General features: G+C 49.5%; 1 protein-coding gene across 1 annotated transcript in view; it reads left to right on the forward strand.

The window, feature by feature from the left end:
• The window catches only part of GNA12 (G protein subunit alpha 12), an 80,573-nt gene that overhangs the window by 35,034 nt on the left and 22,697 nt on the right, over positions 1-22,842 (forward strand). The window contains exon 2 of the mRNA XM_072943406.1: positions 4,531-4,746. Within this exon, the coding sequence (XP_072799507.1) occupies positions 4,531-4,746 (216 nt within the window). The remainder of the gene's footprint in view (positions 1-4,530; positions 4,747-22,842) is intronic.

Genomic DNA, 22,842 nt, shown 5'->3' on the forward strand with positions numbered 1-22,842 from the left:
TTCTCTTATTTGGATGGTGGCCAAAGGCAAACAGCTCAGCCTAGTGGGTTTAAAAAAAACCCAAACGGAGCTTCCCGAGTACCTACGCTGCTGTCTGACGGGGGGAGCGCAGGGCCCCGGCGCCTTCCCGGCGTGACTTTCGTTCTGGAGAGAAGCTAGTTTCCTACTTGCGTTCTCTCTTTCTCTCAGCTTTAGTATTTATTGTGGGAAGATTTTAGTAAGGAATGACTAATCGAGAAAGATTTGGTTTGATTAGGAGCTAAAGTAACAAAATCTATTTTGAAATGATATAACAGGATTTGCAATTTTTGGTCTTTGTCCAGTAAAACCGAAACCCCCCCCCCAAGTCTACACCCCCAGCAGACAGGGAACCTGTTCTGTGACTAGAAGTTTAAGTTAGTGGATTTATAAGTTGTCTTAAAAATATGTTCTTTGAACGGTTTAAAGAGTTACATAGTATTGAGGTGAAGTCATCAATCTGCTTCGGACTTTCAACTGTTTTTATTTGAGTAGCTGAATAAAATGTCCAGTTATTTTAAAAATTAATACCTCGGTAGCACTGTTATCGTGAAAGAAGCACTTTTTTAAGTAGCCGTTGACGAGACCTTGGCAAATTGCTTTGGCCTTGGTGGGTTTCCCTTTTCCTTTGGGGGTATGTGGATTTGGGGCTCTCTTGGTCTTTGTGTTTGGGAGGTTGGTCTTTATTGGGGAGCGTGGGCAAGGGGTTTCATTACTGTGCTTTCCTGCCATATCAGCATCTCACTTTTAAGATGTAGCAGCTCTCTGGCCTGACGGGGACCTTCTACAGCTGTCATTTCCACCAGAGTGTGGTGAGCATAAAGTTTGCAGAGACCCTGGGCTCTTTCTAAACAGGAAGGAAAAAGTGGGCTCAGATTTTAAGCAGACGTCCCAGAGTAGAAAACTTCCCTAGAGCTCAGCCTGGGGGACTCAGAACAAAGTTAGCAGAGAGTAGTTTTTGACTAGAATAATTTAAAATAAGGGCAAAAGAGAGATGTCTGTTTTCTTGATGCCTTTTTCCTCCAAATGAAGTGAATAAGACCTAGAAGATGGATCACAGCTAACTGGTAGAACCCAGAGTTCGTCAGCAGCTCTGCCGATTGCCCTGGGTTTCTAAAGAGAAATAAGGAGCCTTTTCTTCGTGTCTGGGTGAAGTGGATTTGGACCGGCTCCAACTTGCCTAGGTGGCGGTGTGCAGTGGGGACACAGGCTGCTTTTGGATGCACTGGGGGTTTTTTTAAGCCAAACCTATGTTCACCCCAATAATTAGGGCAGGCTGGGTCTGTGCAGCATTGAAAGCCGTCTTGGTCAACGACTGCTCAGGCTTCTAAGGCCAGTCTGGTTCCCTGCCTTCGCCTCCAACAGAAACCCCCAAGGGGCAGAGGCTCAGTTTAACCCACGGGTGAGGTGATGCTCTTCGGGAAGGAACCTCTTTAATGTGTAAACAGAGCCCTGAAAAGGTAGCTAGCTTGTGTGTCAGGCCGGACTTGCTGCATCTGAGTCACGCGGGCAGGGCCGTCACCCATGGTAGGTGGGCTGGCTACCTGACTGCTGGGCGGGGGCTGAAGTCCTGACCCTTTGGCAAGAATCTCACCCGAGAAACGTCTTCTCCCGTCTCTGTGCTCAGACACTTGTGTGTGATGTGGAGAATATGAAACATCTTTGTCTCCCTGGGGTCTTGAACGTTTTCACCATTTTCACTGCTGTCCTTTCGGGCAGGAGGTGATGTCTTCAGAGGATGCAGGCTTGAGGGGGCAGTGGGGGCACGGAGGAAGGAGAGGTGAGGATTTGTCCGTCTTGTCTGTCAGTCTGTCCCCCGGGAGAGCTGCTGAGCCACCGTTGCTGCTTGCTGAAATTAGCCAGCACTTCAAAGCTCAGTGTGAGGCCATGGCGGGTTAGGATTTTCCAAGCCTCACCCCTTACTGCCAGTCTCTTCCTTTGGCCTCTAGTAACCTTCCCTTTCCACACCATGTAAATGGAACATATGTTCCATTGCTAGTAATTGCTAGTTGATCTTTTTTTTTAACTTTTTATTTTGAAATAATTACAGGTTCCAGGAAATTGCAGAGATAGCACAGGGAGGTATCTCCTAGTCTCCCCCAGTGGTTACATTTTTTATGACTAGAGTGCAATGTCAAAACCAGGAGATCGACATCGCTACAATGTACGTGTGACTCTGCAGCATGTTGTCGCCTGGGTGGTTTTGTGTAACCGCCGCTGCTTTTCAAGACAGCGCTGCCCCATCACCACAGAGGTCTCCCTCCCCCAAGCCCCTGCAGTCACACCACGCTCCTTCCTCTACCAGCCCTAATTCCTAGAAGCCACTAAATTGTTTTCCATTCCTCTGATTTGTCATTTGAAGAATACATAAACAGAATCACATAGTACGTGACCCTTTGAGATGGCATCATTTCCCTGAGATCCATCTGAGTTGTGTGCATTAGTCACTCATTCCTTTGTATCGATGACTTGTTTTCCGTGGGACGGAGGTACCACAGTGTAACCTTCAGTGTTTCTGTTGAAGGACATCTGGGTTGTTGCTAGTCTGGGGCCATTGTGAATAACGCTGCTGGGAACATTCCTGCACAGGTTAGGGTGTGGACGTACGTTTTCATTTCTCTGGGATAGATGCCCAGGAGTGAGATTCGTAGGTCGCATGACAAGAAACTAGAAAGCTGTTTCCCAGAGCGGCTGTCCCGTGGCATCCCCACCAGCAGTGCGTCAGAGACCGCGTACCCCTGCATCCTCACCTCCGTTCTGTGCTGTCGTGCTTTTCGTCCTCGCTGTTTCAGTAGAGTGTGGCGATGCCTTAGCAAAGCCGTGGTCGGCTTTGCCCTGATGGCTGGCGAACTCGCACATCCTGTCTTTCATCCGCCCGCTGCCTGCTGAGCGCTCTGCTGAAGCGGCTCTAAATGTCCTTGCCCACTTTCTAACTGGATTGTTTGTTTTTTCACCTGTTGAATTTTGAGCATTCTTTATATATTCTAAACATGAGTCCTTTGTCAGATATGTGGGTGGCACGTAATTTCTACCAGTCCCTCACTTGCCTTTTCAGCCTCTCAAGAGCCTTTTGCAGAGCAGAAGTTTTCCTTTTGATGAAGTCCAAGTGATCGACATTTTTCTTTTATGAGCCATGCGTTTTGTGTCATGTCTACGTCCTGTCCACCAAGCTGTAGGTCCTAAAGATTTTCTTCTATGCTGTAGTTTTACATTTTGAGTTAATGTTGTAAAAGGTGTGAGGTTTAGGTCAAAGTTTGTTTTTTTCTTTTTTTCTCTGCCTGTGGGTGTCCAATTGCTCCAACGTCATTTATTGAATAGGCTATTCTTCCTTTATTTAATTGCTTTTGGTTCAAGGCAGAAACAGAAGTTCGAGGTACCAAACTGATGCTCCAGCAGAGAGATGAGGAAGGCAGGACTGACCCATCTGCTCTGCCCCGGTTCTGGAAGTGGGGCTTTTAGGAGAACTGCCAACTAAAACCGCTGAGCTGTGCACTGTCCGTGGGGGGGGGGTGTGTTATGTGACTTAAACTCCAACAAAGCTTTTTTTTTAAGTGCCAAGTGGACAGTGATGTCCTGGTGCTGTCTGTGCTAGGGGACAGGGTCCGCCGACCACTCTGAGCCAGCCAAGGCCTTCCCAGCGAGGGAGGGGCCCCGCTGCCCTTGGCTCACCCGGTCCTGACGGTGCCAGGGAGAATCCAGCGGGTCCCTCGGAGCAACTTGGAAACTTCCTTAAGATGCTGTGTTGTGATTTTGAAGCACTAAGCCAAGAATGACGGACTAGACCCGCCTCCTGCCCAGGAGAGCAGGTAGCACCACGACGGTATTTTCCAGCCTGGACACTTCCCCAAATACTGTTTCATTTGGGGCTGTTTCCCCATCACCCTGACCCCGTCAGGGAGGTAAGGAAAAGGCCGAAAATCCTAACTTAATTTTTAGTAGCAAGGAAATAAGCAACACAATGGAACGTGGCTTCTCATCACCACAGACAGATCTAGAGTGTGACCCCAGGCTCCTGTTTCAGGGGGCGGGCCCCTTTCTGTCTCTCCCGTCTGGTGACTGCAGGCCGCCCGGGTCTGTTCTCCCACCGGTTGAGTTGGGACGAACAGGGTGTCCTTCGGTCTTGAGGAGCCGCCAGGCTACGGTGATGACAGCGGTGCTGGCTCTGGGGCTGTCATTGTTTTAAACACGGTCTCTTTGACTGACGTGGTTCGTGCTTCATTTTCAGATGTCACTTTGCTGACTTTGTTCAGTTGCCTCCCTTTGGGGACCTTTTCAGATGAGTGACAGCAAAGGGCAGAGAGTGACGTGGTATGTGTGTCCACCCGCCTCAGAGCGGCACGTTCTGGGAGTGAGGCATTCGTACTGGGACAGAACAAACTGAGACACGTCCTGGCTGCAAATCTGACAGCTCGTGAGTTCCCTGCTTTGTGACAGTCTGCCCTGTCGAGGCTCTGTCTTGCGATTTAACTTTGGAGCGCGGTGACAGTTCACTTCATTTCCTTTACCTCCTAGGGCTCAAGGGTCCTTGTCGACGCCCGAGACAAGCTGGGCATCCCTTGGCAGCATTCAGAGAACGAGAAGCATGGAATGTTCCTCATGGCCTTCGAGAACAAAGCCGGGCTGCCCGTGGAGCCGGCCACCTTTCAGCTGTACGTCCCTGCCCTGAGCGCGCTCTGGAGGGACTCTGGCATCAGGGAAGCCTTCAGCCGGAGGAGCGAGTTCCAGCTGGTGAGTGGGCCCTCTCTGTGGGCTGCATGGCTGTGTTTTCATGACTGATTTCGGCCTTTGGGAGCATTTCCTTTAAAACTCCGTAAAAATGCAGGCAAGCTGGAAGTGGCTCTAAATCCTGGTACGTAAGAACAAAAACACATGGCGGAGGCAAATTACGCTAACTGGTTCAAGAAGGGACACAGTGAGTTCACTCAGGCTAGATAAATGTTTTTGTTTAAAGAATATCAAAGATTTGCAAAATATTAAGATTGGTGTAACTCAAGGAGTTCGAATTTTCTAGGTCTTGCTCATAGTAGGAAGTTAATGCCTCCTTAAAACAATTTTCCAGCTTGTAACATGTGGACCCAGCCTGGCAAGTCACGAATGCTTTCAGATCTCTGTCTTGCAGCTAATCTGAACCCTTCCAAGTTGTTCCCATAGGATTCTTTCCTTTCATTTTAAGGTCTGATAATTTCAAAAGGCCTAGTCACCTTCATCTGAGGATCTGGGTCTATAAACAGATTCTGTGCATTTAGCCTGTTTGCATCCATCCTATTTTTTCCTGAGTATCCTTCAACGTTAACTGTATACAAAGAAAAGTATCAGGTTTCTCCTGTAACTGGATTAGGCAGCAGTGAATGGGGTGCTGCTGGCGGAGGCGGCAGAGGGAGCCTTGCGGACGAGGTGCAGGACTGCAGGGGCGGCAGGGAGCTGCAGAACCTCGCGTGGCCGAGCAGCGCTGCTGCCCCGGGGGAGGCCAGCCACCGTGCTTTGGTCTGCAGGTCACGGAGATCCCGGGTCCACCCACCTTAAGTGATAAACAGACTGGACGGGCCCAGAACCGAGTGCCGAGGACGGAGGGTGGGGCAGGGGCTCTCCGTGCTTTTCTGGCCTCTGCCCTCTCCTCTGTGCTGGTTCAGCTCCACCTGGCTGCCCTGTGGTTGCAGAGTGGCGGGGATGGAGGGGCAGGTCACCCAACAGTGCCACCGTGGCCACATGGGCCACACTGAGCAGCTCAGAATTACCTGTGAGCAGAGGCGCCGTTGAGGTATCCAGAGCAGAAAGTAGCAGAGCTGACCGGCAGCGTTTCCAGAATTCACTGTCAGTCGTGCGTGAGGCAGAATGTGGTGGGGCGGGGCGGGGCGGAGGCCATGCTGGGCCCCTGTAGAGGCCCAGCTCGGAGGCCGTGAGACCTGCAGCCGGGCAGGGGGTCTGAGACTTGGCCTGGTGCTTCAGGACTTGCCACTGCTGGTTTTTTGCACAACCCTTTGCTTGTTGTCTGGTTATCGTCCTCCTCACCATCAGACTGCCCTCCAACACGCCGTGCGAGCGGGGAAAGTCAGCAGGCGCCGAGCTCCTGGAATACGTGGAACCAGTTTTTGCCCTTCATGACTGTGCTCTCGAAATGGCAGCCGGCATCTCCATGTCCCGACGGACTGTTACTCCAGGCCAGGAGTGTCCTTCCTCAGAGGGCCAGGCAGTTCCCGGGGCAGTCGGGTCCCTCTGCGGAGTCCTCGCTTGGCCTCCTCTTGTCCGACTGTGAGCCAGGCATTTGCTCGTTCTGCGCAGACAGGGAGCATGACCGCTTCTCTCCTCTCGTGCTTTTTCCCTTCGCCCTTCTTGGGTACTCAGAAAGGTTCACTGGCTTATAAATCATTTTTTACTCCCTTCCGGTTTCTGTTTCAAAGCAGCAGGGCATCGTGCTCTCCTGAAAATGCCTTCAATCCTTTTGGCTTCGGAAGATGGAGTTGGAGACTCAGCTCCGAGGAGGGAGTTCATGCTGATAGTGCAGCGTTTCTTGACGTCAGGTGGTTCTGCGTATTACAGAGAATTTTCTCCTGACGTGTTTAGAAGAGTTGGGTCTTAGTAGCCTTACCAGGGAGTGCTAGGCAAAGCCGGCTGTGAGGCTGGGCTTCAGGTGCAGAGGAAGGAGCGCCACCCACCACGGGGGCGGGGGGGTGCTGCTGCCTTGGAACCAAGCGAGTGTGGAGTTTTAAGAGGAAAATTACCCTGTGGTTAAGTGAGTAACATGCCAACTATAAAAAGAATCGCTGGCATTACCTGCCTAGCTCCTACATAAAATCCACGTGTTGTGCTTGATTTTTGTGATGTCTGGGGCTTCGGAGCTACTCTGGGTTACTTGCATCCCCCGCAGAGGCACGGTCCGCATCCGCACTGCCTGTGGGCTTCCCCCGCCTGCCACCCAGTGGATGTGCTTTTTAAGGGCTGTAGAAGCATGGCTCACAAGTTCTCAGGCTTGGAATGCTGCTTTGGTAAAGCTCTGGGATAAAATAGTGCCCAGACTTCTCCTTTGCTTTCCTGAAGCAGCTGTCAACTTGTGCTGTGTGTTGGTTACATCTTTTTAGAAAAAAAGAAGAATGAACCAGTCACCTTCCAGGAAGGCTTGACACCACGGGTTAGTGTTCCTATGGGAACGTGCCTGTGCTCTTGCTGGTACTGTTTTAACTGAGTTTCAGAATTCTTCCCCCAGGCTTTCTTAATAAGTGAGCCTTGAAGCACTAGAGGGCTGGGCTACGTGGGAGATGAGGCGACTTGTAGCCACAGGAACTTTCTGCAACTTTTTTGACGCCATGTGAAACAAAGTGACATATCAGGGAACAGGCCGTTTCGGGCAGTTCCTGCGCCCACGACCCTGTCTTTCTAGGAAGCAAGTCTGCGCTATCAGGGCTTGGCGGTAGGTACTTCCAGCTGCTTGGGGACAGTGTCTCATGCTAGTGTGCACGCATGCACGAGCCTGTGTGTCGTGTTAGTGTGCGCGCGTGCACGAGCAGGCGTGTCGTGTTAGTGTGCGCACAAGCCCGTGTGTGTCGTGTTAGTGTGTGCACGCATGCACGAGCCCGTGTGTCGTGTTAGTGTGTGCGTGTGTATGAGCAGGCGTGTCGTGTTAGTGTGCGCACGAGCCCGTGTGTGTCGTGTTAGTGTGTGCACGCATGCACGAGCCCGTGTGTCGTGTTAGTGTGTGCGCGTGTATGAGCAGGCGTGTCGTGTTAGTGTGCGCACGTGCACAAGCCCGTGTGTGTCGTGTTAGTGTGTGCACGCATGCACGAGCCCGTGTGTCGTGTTAGTGTGTGCGTGTGCACGAGCAGGCGTGTCATGTTAGTGTGCGCGCGTGCACGAGCCCATGTGCCATGTTAGTGTGTGCGCGTGCACGAGCAGGCGTGTCGTGTTAGTGTGCGCACGTGCACAAGCCCGTGTGTGTCGTGTTAGTGTGTGTGTGTGCATGAGCAGGCGTGTTGTGGGCACCAGAGGAAAGGAAGCAGGGAACTGGGCAGAGACTGGGGAGGTACCTGGCGGGAGACACAGGGTGGTCCCGGGGTCGGGGAGTCTCCACGGCAGGGTCCCGGTTCTCCCCACCTTCGGTTTCCCTTCCATCGCGGTGACTGAGCTGAGGTTGCGGCCATGGGCAGGCTGCATTCCTCCTCTCTCTGCTGGGCCGCAGCCGAGGGACTGAGGTCTGAGACTTGTCCTCACAGTGACCGGACAGGTCCACCCCAGCCTCTCCCCACTTCCCGCCCGCTGACCAGTGTGGAGTACCTGGGGGGTCAGCACGCACCCCGCCAGGTGGAAGTGACATCCAGAGCGTGGCTGAGGCGCTCGGCCTGTATTTTTCGTCCTCTGTGTTGGCTCGCTGCCCTGCCTGATGTAGCTTCCCTAGTGGTGTTTGTGAACGCTCTGCTCTGAAGGAGACAGGGAAGCAAGCCCTGGAGGTGTTGGGAGGAGGAAAGAGGGAAGTGTGTTCCAGCCCAGAAGAGTGACAGGTGCAAAGGCCCCGGGGTGGGGGCGAGCACTGGGTCCCGGAGCGAGCAGAGGGGTGAGGGGGACGGGTCTGCGGAGCAGAGGGGCTTGTGGAGGCTGTGTGAGGGGCCTGGAAGGACCCGGGCTGTGGGCAGAGGAGAGATATGGTTTATGTTTTCATTGACAGCTGTATGGATAGATGGTCAGAGAGGCCCCTTTGGAAGCCTTTGCGATAATCTGGCTGATAGATGACGTGGCTTAAATGAGGGTGCTGGGGGGGGGCGGTGAGGCATGGTCAGGTCTGCTGACCTGGGAGCTGGAGAGGAGCCTGCAGGTCGTCTGGTCTCGCTGCCCGGCCGCTGAAGGACCCCTCGGGCCCAGGCCTGATGGTGGCACTGAGCCCCGTGTTTCACTGGTCTTTCACATGTGGGACTCAGGTGTGGAGTCCGTTTCTCTTCTTTGTGGGAGGCCCCAGGCTGCTCCGTGTGTCTGGCGAGGCTTGTGGGACCAAACCCCGCGCCCACCGGGGCAGCCGTGCAGGTGTGTCCGGCACCTTGTTCTAGAGGTCCGTGCTCTTCGCAGGACCCACGCTTCAGACCGTGGGGCCCAGCCTTCCTGTGAAGATCATTTGCCCTGCATTTCCTCCTGTCGTACCATCAGGAATGCTGAGAGGGAAGACCTTGCCCCGAGGACGGCAGAGTTCCAGCAGCTCAGGGACCGCACGCCACCCCCAGGTGGCATCAGTCCTGTTCTGTGCTGGCCGGGGACGCACTGAGTTCTGAAGTCTCAGCATTTGATTCGGGTTTAACTAGTGAAGCCTGCGTAGCAGACAGCGCCGATTCACCTCCCCCAGGGACGCCTTCTCCGGGGTGGGTGAGGCCGGCGGCCGTCCTAGTCTTGTCCTTCTGGAATTCTCACCGGCCTGGTAAGTGAGGACGCCCGTGATTACTAGCTCTTTTCGTGTGTTGATTAGCCGTTCATGTTTACTCCTTCGTGAGTTGCTGTCGATTCTTCCTGTTGGGAACGAGTTTCTCTCGATTTGCACTACTAGTCTGTCACTGTGTGCTCATTTTTTCTAGCACCTTTTTTCCCCCTTTTGAAATAATTACGGATTCACAGGAAATTGCAAAGATAGCGCAGAGAGGCCCCCCATCTCCTTCCCCCCGCTTCCCCCAGTGGTTAGGTTGTGTCTCATGTGACTGGTCTGCCGCGAGGACCGCGGGCTCGACACCGGCACAGTGCACGTGCGGCTCTTGTCGTGTTGTCAGGCGTGTGATCTGTGTGACCAGCCCTGCGATCAGGATGCAGAGTCGCCGTGTCACCACAGAAGTCTCCTCCTGCTGCCCTGCCCTCCCTCCTCCCCCAGCCTCACCCCTAGTTCGCTTGCAACCTCCAAGCTCTCATTTTTTGGGAAATAGTGTGTAGATGGAATCGTATAGTACGTGACCTTTGAGGTTGACATTTGTCATCGTCACAGCGCCCTTGAGATACATCTAAGTGGCTGCTGTGTCAACAGAATGTCTTCCTGCTTCTGAGTCATATTCTGTGGCGTGGAAGTACCACAGCTTTTTGTCTCACTGTGCTCAGATGTGCAGACGTGCACAGGTATGTACATGCACGTGCAGTTAGACACACACACGTGAAGAAGGCACCGTTCTGTATCTCGGACATCAGAGATGTCAGAAGTCATGGGTAATTTTCCAAGAACATGGAGTTACCAGATTACCTCTTTAGTTTTGGTTTGGTCCTGTGCCTGCGTGAGTTTTTAACCTTTCAAACTACCTTGACTTTGCTAGTGTGACCCATAGGGGACAATCACAGTCTTGTTAAAACTTCCTGTCAAGTCAGAGGGACTTGAGAAATCCTCTCACCAAATCCTATTTGATATTGAGCCCATTTGAGGCCTGGGAGTTGAAGAAATTGGCCAGAAGTGACAAAGCTGATGAATGGCCCAGCCAAGGTCAGGAAGCGAGGACTTGGAGCAGCCCTTGGCCCTTGTTGGAGTCGTGTCTGGGTCCGGGTCCCAGCTCTGGAGAGGGTGGCACTGTGAGGTTTCTGGTGGGTGGAGGGGCTTGCCCAAGGGCACAGAGCGGGAAGCGAGGTATTCGCTGTTCTTGGACCGTGTGCTGGTGAGAAACTTCTAGGTTCCCTGCTGGTGGCGCTGGCCTTTCCCCTTTATTTCATTCATCACAGAGAGTATTATGTACTTACAGACATGAAAGAAAATCTCCTTAAAAAAATGAAGCGTTACACGTTTTAACGTGGGTCCTCGTGAAAAATGCTGCTGCCAGGCTTACCTCTGGAGGGCCTGCGCGCCGGTGACACGTGGCCCAGGGTGGAGGTGCAGTGTGTTGCAGACCCGATAGTGGGACATCCTGGATGATAACAAGGCCAGGGACCCCAAGGAAGAGAATAATGGATTTGACTAAGTAAGCATTTTTAACTTTTGTGTGGGAACAGTCAGCATAAAGAAAGTTTAAAAGCAAATGACAGATTAGAGGGAAAGTCGCAGCATAGTGCAGAGGTGTGTTTTATGTGTTAGGAGCCCGCGAGCGAGCTTGCAGATCGGTAAAAAGATTGAGTGAGAGAAGAAATGGGATTCCCAGCCTTGCTGTTAACCACGAAGTGGAAATTAGAGCAGTAATGAGGTCACCTGCCGTCAGTCGGAGCGGGGCTGAGGACGATGCCGCGGTCGACTGGGGCCGTCGGGACCAGGCACTGCCACACGCACAGGTGGCGGCGTGGAGGCGGTGCAGTCCCTCGGTCTGTGTCAGAACACAAAGTCCTGTAGCCTCTGGCAGTAATTCAGCTTCCAAGGAATTTATACTAAAGCAGGGGTGGTAAGATTTCCGGCTTCTAATTACAGTGGACTCATTATCTAGAGACTTCTGCTGAAAATAATTTAAAATGCTAGATAAAATGTTAAAAATAACTTTATGAAAGCATGTAAGCGCTGACAAGATTATAAAGAATCACCAGGCCAAGCCCCAAGAGGGAGCTGAACCCTGAGAGATAAGCAGACCCTAGCAGCTGTTTTTCCCTGAGACAGTTGGTGATGTAAACCATGGACCTGAGGGTCTGGAAAAGAGGTAGAAGTTGTAGAAATTTAAGATCGCCAATGTTGAGGAATCTGTAGGAGACTCTTCTGTAATAAGCAGAGACCTCAGAGGGTGAGGACAAACCAAACGTAAACCCACAAAAGGGGGGAGAAGAGTTTTTGCTTGAGGGCCGAGCCAGGCCAGGGAAGGAAGGAAACCTGCCTGTGGGCTGGGCCCCCGGAGACGTGCCGCCCGGACTCGCAGGAGCAGCCCAGGAACCCCAGCGCTCTGTCTTCAGGTTAAAGTAGTCCGCCCAGGTAGCAAATGCAGCCCTCCCCGGGAAAGACTCTTTAGTCCTAAACCTTGGAGGCTCCCCGCGAATGATGTTTCTAAGGACAGAGTCCCAAGGAAACAAGGCACAGAGCCTAGAATCAGAACGAAGAACAGACCAGAAATAGACCCACAGCCCCCAGGCCTTAGACGTGTCAGATGCAGATTTTGAAACAGCTGTACTTTATACACACACAACTTTACATGTGTATAAAGAAATAAAAGGTCTTCAGGAAAAACTGGAGACTTACTAAAAGTGGTGTAACATCTTGAAAGAACGAACTAGAACTTCTAGAACTGAAAAATACAAAACCAAAGTTAAAACCTCAGTAGTTTGCACCCCACAGAGGGGAGTATTAATAAACCAGAAGAGCTACTGGAAGAAAGGATCAGCAGTGTGGAACAGAGGGACAAAAGTAGGGAAAACAGGAAAGGTGGGTGAGGGGACAGAGGACGGCGTGAGAAGGGCTCATGCTGAGCAGGAGGCACAGAAAGGGAGAGCCGGGGGCAGGGGCAGCGTGTGAACGGGTGATGGCTGACAGAGCCCATCAGTCAGAGTCCAGAATCCCAGTGAGTCCCAGCAAGATTCATGATACAGAAACCTGTAGCTAGATGAATCATAACAAAGCCGCAGAAAACCGAAGACGAGTGAAGCCTTCAAAGTAGCTACAGAAGAGGCAGAGGTGAACTCCCACTGAGTGACAGTCCCAAAGGTGCAACAGAAGCCAGAAGGCGTCAGCGGTACTTTCAGGTGGTGTCTGCGAGAGAGCTTACCTCCTGATCTAGAATTCTGTAAAACTGAGGGCAGAATAGGGACACTTCCAGACAGAAGGTTGATCCTCGGCACATCCTCCCTGAAGGAATCGTAAGGACCACGCTTCCAGCAAGAGGAAAGGGGTTCCAGATGGAGGGTTTGAACATAAGAGAGAATGAAGACAAATTTACCTGTTTTTTTCCCTTTGTTGATCATGCTTTTGGTGTCGGATCTAAGAACTCATTGCCAAATCCAAGATCAGGAGGATTTATCCCTACGCGTTCTTCTTATACTTCGGTTGTTCAGTTACATTTCGGGTGTGGATCCATTTGGAGTTAATGGTTGTGTGTGGTGTGAGGTCGGGGTCCAGCTTCCTTCTCTTGCACATGGATGACACTGCTCCAGGACCAGCTGTTGAGCGTCTGTTCCTTGCCCACTGAGTGGTCTTGGCACCCTTGACTGAAGTCGGTTGGCCGCACATGTCTGGGTTTATTTCTGGATTCTCAGTTCTGTTCCATGGGTCTGTCTAACTCCTTATGCCAGTAACACACTATTTTGATTACTGTAGCTTTGTAGTAAGTTTCGCAATCCGGAAGTGTGAGCCCTTCCAATTTGTCTTATTTTTCTCACGGTGGTTTTGATTTGCATTCCTCTGAGGGCTGATGATGTCAGGTCACTTTTGAAGAAGAATAAAGTGGGATGGACTTGTTTTCATGGAGGTCAGCAAACTACGGCCTGGAGGCTTTCTTTTGGCTTATTTCTGTTTGGACTCCTAGTTTAAAAAAATTTTTTTTAATTTAAAGAAGACTGTGCATCTGGACCTTTACAAAAGCAGTCTGCTAATCCTTCTCTAATAAAAAGATACTGAGATTTATTTTTTAAAAACAACTTAATAACCAATACAGTGGAGGTACTGCTGCAGAATTAGATAGCTAAATTGGTGGAACCTCACGGAGAGGGATGAAATTGGACCCCTGGACACACACCCAACTTCAAATTGGATAGGAAAAGCAAAACTATATCTTTCAGGAGGTAATGCAGAAGAATCTTCAGGACCTGGTGTAAGGAAGAATTTAAGTAATTAAAAGTGCAAATGCAAAAGGAAAAGATTAATGCTTTAACTACCACCAAAGTAGGAACTTCTGTTCATCCAGAGACACCCCCAGCCGTGGGAGCACAGAGCAGGCTCAAGGCCTGGAACCTGCGAAGGAATCGTGTCCAGGGTATTTAAAGAACTTCCCCCAGCCCACAAGAAATAGGCAATTCCGTAGAAAAATGCCTTAAAGGCTTGAACGGGACTTCTGAGAAGAGGAAATGGTATTATACGCTCACCAGATTTGCAAAAATTAGGACACTTGGCAGTTCCGAGAATTGGCAAGGAGGTGGAGGAACAGGAACTCTCAGACATCCTGGTGCTGGCAGGCGTGCGGACGGGAGCACCCAGTTCAGGAAGCAGGCTGGTATCGCTCGCTGGAGCGTAAGGAGCGTGTTCCCGGGGCTCAGCCGTCCCCCTCCTAGGAATGTAAACATAAATGGCCGCAGCATTACTCGTAACTGGGGGCGCTCCAGGTGCTCCTCGGAGGAGGAGGGGGGTAAATAAACAGTATTTATTCCTGCGGCTGCGGTGAAGGTGAGCAGAGGACAGCCGCCTCGGCAGGTGTGGTGACGTGGAACTAAGGAAGGCAGACACGGAGGGGTCCCCGGGGCCTGCGGGCACTTTCTTCACTTTCTTGCCACGGGCTCGGTGTGATCCTCTTAGACGTGCAGCCGCGTTGTTGAGGAGTCCGTGCGGGGGGACAGAACGGCGAGGGGGAGACGCGAGCGAAGCAGCAGCATCTCCAGCATCGGCACGGTGGTCACTTCCAGGAGTCAGGGCGCTTTAGGGGGACGCCTGCACAACGCTGGTCCTGGCCCCCCTGCCCCGGTGGGCTGCGGTCCCGTCGGGCCACCACGTGTGGTCCGTGCGTGCACTTCCCTCACAGGGCGCCATGGTTCACAGAAATGCTGATAAGAACGTGAGGGATGAATGTGCAGAGATTACCTGCAAGCGGCATGGACTGCATCGTCTGTGAAGTGCGCTCCGGCGGGGTCAGTCGGCCGCCTGGAGCCCAGCCCGCGCGCCACGCGGAGCATCCGGGGGGAAGAGCAGGTGAGAGGGCAGTTCCTTTACGCGGGAGAGCCCTGCCTCTGTTTAGAGAGGGGGAGGGTCATACAAATGCACAGAGAATAAAAACTGCAGGAAATGCAGCCACTGAGCTACCTCAGTTGTCACCTCCCTTTTTTATTTTACAGATGTTTAAAATTGCAAAAAAAAACACGTTTTTAAAGCTATTTTAAATTTTTAATTGTGGTAGAAATACGTGTTATTTTTATGATCAGAAAAAGCCATGAAAACATTTATAAATGAATTGTAATAATTAATGCCTGCAGGAAACACTTAACAAATTTTGCACATTGCGTCTGAAAGAAGCCTTAGGGTTTGAATGATTCTGGTTAACTATAATGTACGATTAATCTGAAGTTTCAGAGGGTGGTAGCATCAGCCTCCTTCCCCACTTCCTTTTAGCGGATTCCGACAACTTGGGGCAAGCGCTGCGTGCACTGGAGGAGCGGGAGGACCCCGGCCTCACTCGCCGCTTTGGCTGCATGTTTTTGGAGCCTCGGCTCCACCAGCAAAGGGGTGCTGTCCTTCCAGATCAGCCCTGAGAGCCCGCGCCCGGCGGGCCGCGTTTGTGTGCTCATCCAGTTCGCCGATGGAGGGCTTCCCCTGTGCCCCGTGCCGGTCACGGGCTGCAGGAGCCCCCCCCCCCAGAGCCAGGGCCTGGCGCCGGCAGAGGGCACCGCCCCCCCCCCCCCGCAGGTCCAGAAGTCTATGCAAGCGGCAGTCAGCGGCAGGGCGTCGTGGGGAGGAAACTAGACCTTAGCTTGGGCGGGTTTCTGCTGAAAGGCGGACTTCTCCGAGGACACAGGGAAGGGGAGGGCTCTGATGGTTGGTAAAAACTCCTGCGTAGTAGTCAGACACTGAAATAGTCAACCGTCGTGAAGGAGGCATCTAGAAAAAGCAAGGATTGCCCTGTTCTGGCCGTCCTGAGAAAGCTTTTCTGAGAATTTCGGATTTAAGCCAAATGAAATGGTTGGGGGTTTTCTTAATGTGTTAGGCCCTTTCTCTTTTTCTCATTGTAAATACACCGTTTCCTTTTTTGAGTCCTGTCACTAAGCCTTCTAGCAGACGGTGTTAGCACTGGAGCAGGTGCGCCCAGGTGAGTCTTGGGCCGGTTCAGGCTCAGGTGCCTCGGCTTAGCGTGTGTGAGCGTCCCCTCCGCGGGCTTGCCCGTGGACGTGGACGTGGACGTGGACGCGGCTCAGCCCCCGAGACGCAGGGCAGAGGCTGGAAGGGTCCCTCATCTTCTGAGTTGGAAAGCTCCTGTGCCAGGATCACCAGGGACGCCTCAGAAGCCTTTGCTCCCAGTCTCCGTTTAGAAGTAAATCAGACTTGTTATTTATGAGCCTTTCAGGTCTGAGTGGCAGGTCCTCAGCACCAGTACTTGCCCCACGGTATCTGCCTGAGTCCGCCCAGGCTCCTGTGACGAAACGCCAGACGCTAACGTCCCAGAGTCTTGGAGGCCGGGAGCCCGAGGTCCGGGTGGCGGCAGACTTGGTCCTTGGGGAGGGCCCTCTTTCTGGCCTGCAGACGGCCGCCTTCTCCGCATGCTCACATGGCCTCCCCTTTGTGCCCTTGGAGCAAGAGCTCTGGTCCCTCTTCCTCTTCTCACAAGGACCCCGGCCCCATCACAGGCTCCACCTCATGACTTCGTTTCAGCCCGCTTACCGCCCAAAGGCCCCACCTCCTAACACCATCACACTGGGGTTGGGGCTTCAGCACAAGACTTTGGGGCTGGGGGCCACTCACTGAGTTCATAGCAGCATCCGTTTCCCTGCTCCCGGTTCCTCCCTGCCTTTCCCAAAGGCAATTAATTAACCAACCTCTTTTCCCTGAGCTCACTCCAGTCCTCCATGTGTCTTTATTTCTGTAAGACAAGTTTTATTATGTGTTTAGCTCCTTGCCAGATCTGGGTCATCATTTTCATATGTTAGGATATTACAGTTGGATTTCCCACCTTTCCCTCCAAGAGTTTTGAACCCAGAGTGTTAGATTGCATTAGACTTTGTGTTTTAAAAGAGGCCTCAGCCCCATGAATTTTGAGCAAATCAAAATTCAGTGAGAGAACGGCCGGGACCAGGGTCTGAGTGTGCCTGCGGGAGCAGATGCTGGCAGTCGAGGGTGTGAGGGCGGGAACAGCGGGCAGCTCTGAAGTGCACCCAGCCCTGCGGGCCGCAGGCCAGGGAACCCTGCTGTCCGGCTCCCCCCTCTGCCATTTCAGGTCTTGCACAACGTGCACAAAACTGGGGACAGAACTCTCTAGTCAGTAAGTGGGTTTTATTCCTTGAAAGAGGATTTCGCTCACCACTTGGCATGTGGTCTCTCCGTGACCGTGTTTCGCTGTGAAGTTCTTCAAGACCAAACCGTCAGTGGAAACGAGACGCTCTGCTGGCGCGGACACGTGACGCTGGACGCAGCAGCTCTGGTTGGGCTTGTTTCAGCGAGGCTTTGAGCTCGCCCCGTGAGCGATGTGTGACATGAAGGGACTCAGTTTGGCTGTGGTCTGTGGCGCTGGGCGCTCTGCATCCTCTGGGGTGTGCTGACGGGTTCTCCAGAGCTTTTCTCGGAGTTTGTATTTCTCAAGCGGCGTCATGGGACAAGCCTGGATGTCTCACACACACAGCTGTCTCCTTGTTGTGCTGAGCCAAGGACGCCGGTGACGTCTGCGGCCGCCCGGGCTCCCCTCTTGTGCCGGGTTCTGCCTCCAGCGGCAGCGTGGGGTGCTGATGTCTGGTCCGGGCTGCTGTCAGCTTGCGGATCACCGGCTCCCTTTATTTTTTTTCCATCTCTCTCCTTTTCACTTTCTCTTTCACGGTTCCCGTATTTCAGATATTTTATCCTTCGCCCTCTCTTCCAGGATACCTTTCTCCACGCAGCCGTTGTCCACACGGATGCGTTCCTCCCTTTGCTGGCGCCGTGCCAGCTGTGGAACTGAAGGCCTGTGCTCTGGCCAGGAGAGGCCGGAGGCTGGTGTTGGGTTGGGGTGGGGATGGGGGCTGGGAGAGCTGTCTCACGGGTGTGCCGCCCCGAGGCAGCGTCCATGGAAGTGGCCTGAGGGCGTAGGCGGCAGGCGAAGGAAAGTTACAGAGCTGCCGCCCAGACGATGCAGTGTTAACCAGCATTGCCGGCGACGGGAGTGAGTCATTAAGTGAATTTCCTGCATTTTAGAACTAGAATTTTTTATTCACACCCCTTTTGATGGAACTTTTTGAAAATACATCACACGCTGCTCTGTCCTTTAAATATAGACTATTTTTCTTTTTAAAAGAAATTCTAACAGCTCAGCTTTGAAGTGTAATTGACACAATAAACGTCACATATCTAAAATGTGTGATGTGCTAAGTGTGGACACATATATACAATATGAAACCCTCACCACGGTCAAGAGAATGTCAGCGTGCAACAGCAGGGTCTGTGTTTTGTAATCTCTTGATTATGAGTATGTGTGTGTGTTTACTTACTCTCTGCTGTATTTTAGATTTTTGAGGTTGCCACATAAGTGGTTTGGGGATAAGTCACAATATTATTCCTCAGTTTCTTTAAAAGAGCCGTCACTAATAGAAACCCAGGGAAGGCGTCTGAATCGGGCACGTGACAGCCCCAGTTCCTACACCTGCACATGTGGTGGTGCGCTAGAAATCCCCATGGCCGTCCAGCCTGCTGTGCAGCCCTTTTTAGAGTGCCTGTCTGTGCCCTCTAGCTGGGTACACCGGCTCAGCAGTCTGGAGTAGGGGCCCCGCCATCTCTGTGCGGGGACCTACCTCTTTAGGAATTTCTGATGCCCAGCCAGCGCTGAGAACCGTGGACAGACCTCTGAGGTCCCTTCCACTGCTGACATGATTTGAAAGCCTCCTTTAATTTACAGGTAGGATTTAATGGTTGATGTCTTTTCCTAAGAGTACATCCCACTTCAGAGCAGGCTGTTTGTTATGACGCAAGGCCTTCAGTATCCAGGGTTTTCCAGAGGCACCCAGACCGAGGGCTTCTGCTTTCTGCTGCATTTATTCATTAAGGGAACCGGCGGAGAGCTGCAGCTGCAGCTCCACGTGGGACTCTGGGCGCAGTGGTCCTCCTGAGCTCTGGGCTCAGACGGGGAATGGGAATCCAGGCTCTATTTTTAGATGTTTTCTTCTTATTCTCTGTTGTTATTTACCTGCTGTTTATCTTCCAGAACTTCTTAAACCCCAGCCTCCCAAGACAGTTCAGGCTGGCTCTGTCTCATCCCAGTCAACCTATATGGTGATTTTTAGCCCCAAATGTGCTTTTAAAATACAGAAAAAAGCACCGTACTAACTCCAGAAAATGGACTAAGAAAACTTGATCAAGCCTATTAAAATAAAACCTAAAAGCCCAAGAAATTAGTTGCAGTAGTTGCCTGTGGAGGAGGGCTGGGTAGCTACGTAGCTAGGAAACAGACTGACTTCTCCGAGGTCCTACTTACCCCACCCTTTTTTTTAAAAAACATTTTTAATTTTGTACTATGTGCATGTATTATCTATTCAAAAACTTCCTGATTTCAAAATTTACTGCAAAGCTATAGTAATCAAAATAGTGTGGTATTTGCATAAAGACAGACATTTCCACCAATGGAATTCAATAGAGAACCTAGAAATAACCCCTTGCATACACATTCAAATGGTTTTTGACAAGAGTGCAAAGAGCATTCAGTGAGAAAAGGACAGTCTTTTCAACAAAACATGCTGGAAAAAACTGGAAATTCACATGCAAAAGAGTGAGGTTGGACTCTTGCCTAAAACCATATACAGAAATGAACTCAAAATGGATTATAGACCTAAATGTAAGACTTAACACCATAAAACTCTCAGAAGAAAATATGGGGCAAAACTTCATGATTTGGGATTTGGCAGCCACTTCTTAAACATGACACCAAAGGCACAGGCAACAAAATTAAAAATAGATGAATTGGATTCTATGTGAAAATTTTAAGATCTTGTGCATCAAAAGATACTGTCAACAGAAGAAAAGGCAGCCCACAGAATGGGAGAAAACATTTGCAAATCATATATGTGGTAAGAAATTAATACCCAGACCAAACAGAGAAGTCCCCAGACAACAACAAAACAAACCGTCTGACTCGAAACGGGCAAAGGACTGGAACAGACGGTTCTCCAAAGAAGATACACAGATGGTCAGTGAGCATAAGACGCTCAACATCGTTAATTACTAGAGAAATACAAATCAAAACTACAATAAGATTCCATTTCACACCCATTAGGATGGGTACAGTTTTTCAAAAAGAAGTATTAAGGAGGATGTAGAGAAATTGGAACCCTTGTGCACTGATGTGGGATTATAAAATGGTATGGCCACTATAGAAAACAATATGTCAACTCATAAAAAGTTAAAAATAAGATTACCATATGATCCAGCAATTCCACTTCTGGGTACACTCAAAAGAATTGAAGGAATGGTCTTGAAGAGATTTTGTACATCCATGTTCATGGCAGCATTATTCACAATAGCTAAAATGTGAAAGCAACTCAAGTGTCCATCAGTAGGTAAATGGATAAGCAAAATGTGGTCTATGCATACAATGGAATATTACTCAGCCTTGAAAAGCAAGTCCTCTCACACAGGAAATGAACCTTGAGGTTATTATGCTAAGTGAAATAAGCCAGTCTACAAAAAAGAAAATCTTATATGTTTCCATTCATGTAAAATACTTAGAATATTCAAAATCATAGAGACAGAAAGTAAAATGGTGGCTACCAGGGGCTAGGAGCAGGGGAGAGTGAGAAGTTACTGTCTTATGGGTACAGAGTTTCTGTTTTACAAGATTTAAAGAGCAATGGAGAATGGGGTGATGGCTGCACAACATTATGATTATATTTAGCACCACTGAACCATATACTTAAAAATAGTTAAGATGATAAATTTTATGTTATATGTTTTTTTTAACACAATAAGACAATTTTTAAGCAATTGTATACAAAAGACGAAAAAAAGAGTGGAAGAAAAAAATAGGAACAATGAAGGTAACAAGTAGAAAATTGTTAACAAATATGGCAGATGTTAATCCAGCTTCATCAATCCAAAATACTGAAGATTAAGCAATACACTTCTAAATAATGTGTGGGTCAAAGAAGAAATCTCAGAAGAAATGTTTAAATATTTTTAACTAAATAAAAAGAAAATATGACTTATCAAAATGTGCGGAGTGCAGCAAAAGCAGTGCTTAGAGGGAAATTTATAGCATTGAATGCATATATTAGAAAAGAAGAAAGATCTACAATCAATGATTTAAGTTTTCACCTTAGGAAACTAGAAAAAGAAGAGCAAATTAAGTCCAAAGTGAGTGAAGAAAAGAATTAAAGGAAAGAATTAACAGAAATCAATGAAACAACGGATTTTTACTATATAGCACAGCAAATTATATTCAATATCTTGTAGTCACTTACAGTGAAAAAGAATATGAAAATGAATACATGTATGTTCCTATGTGACTAAAGTATTGCGCTGTACACCAGAAATTGACACAACATTGTAAACCGACTATACTTCAATAAAAATAAATTTTTTTAAAAAAGAAATCATTGAAATTGGTAACAGGAAATCATTAGAGAAAATTAGCAAAACCAAAAGGTGATTTTTTTTGAAAAGATCAATAAAATTGATAATCCCCTAATCAGGCCATCTAAGGGAAAAAGAGCATGTAAATTACTGATATCACAGATGAAGGAGAAGACATCATTACAGATCCCCTGGTCATTGAAAGGGTGATAAAGGAATATTATGAACAACTCTGTCCACAAATTAAGTAACCTAGATGAAGTGAACCAACTTCTGGCCACAACTCACACAAGAAGAAGTAGGTGAGCTGAATAGGCCATTATCTAGTAAAGGAATTGAATCGGTAATTAACAACCTTCCCAGACCAGCAGCACCAGGCCCAGATGGGGTCACTGGTGAATTCTATCAAATATTTAAAGAAGTTATACCAATTCTCTGCGATCTCTTCCAGAGGATAGAAGCAGAGGAAATACTTCCTAACTCATTCCCAGAAAAGAAAACTAGAGAACAAAATTTCTCATAAACATACATGCAGAAATTTTCGACCATGTTAAATCACATTCAGAACAGTATAAGAAGAATTATACACCATTTCCAAGTGGGATTTGTGCTAGATACGTGAGGCTAGTTCAACATGCAGAAATCAACGTGATCCATCACAGCAACAGATTAACAAAGAGAAATCACGCGGTTATATCAATAGGCACAGAAAAGACATTTGACAAAATTCAGCACCCATATGAGATAAAAGCTCTTGGTAAACTAGGACTAGCGGGGAATGTTCTCAACTTGATAAAGACTATCTACAAAAAACCTTCAGCTAATACATAATACTCAGTGATGGGAAACTTGAAACCTTTCCATTAAGATCAGGCACAGGGCAAGGATGTCCCCTCTCACCACTCCCTTTCCACATCATGTTGGAAATCCATGCTAAAGCAGGAGGCAAGAAAAGGCAGTGAGAGATACGCAGCTTGAGAAGGAAGACAGAAAACTGTTTGCAGACAACATGACCTTCTATGTGGAAAATCCAAAAGAATTGACAGAGAACCCCCAGAACTGATAAACAGTTAAAGCGTGGTTGCAAGATCCAAGATTAATATGCAGAAGTCAGTGTTTTCCTATATGCCAACAATGGACAAGTGGAATTTTAGGCTTAAAACACAGTATCATGTACATTAGCACCCCCCAAAAGGAAATACTTGGTTATAAATCTAACAACAAAATATGTACCGGGTCTGTATGAGGAAAACTCCAAAGCTCAGATGAACAAAATCAAAGAACTAAATGGGGAGATAGTTCATGATCATGCATAGGAAGAGTTAATGCTGTCAAGATGCCAGTTGTCCCCAAAATGACCGATAGATTCAGTGTCACCCGCTCAGAATCCCAGCAAGTGGCTTCATGGATATTGACAGACTCATTCTAAGATTTGTATGGAGACGCCAGAGATCCAGAAAAGCTGATAAAACATTGAAGGAGAAGGACAAATTTGGAAAGGTGACGTTACCGACTTTAAGGCAGGCCCTGGAAGCGGTTCCTGC

Source organism: Vicugna pacos, chromosome 18 (assembly GCF_048564905.1).
Source record: "Vicugna pacos chromosome 18, VicPac4, whole genome shotgun sequence".
NCBI classification, from domain to species: domain Eukaryota; kingdom Metazoa; phylum Chordata; class Mammalia; order Artiodactyla; family Camelidae; genus Vicugna; species Vicugna pacos.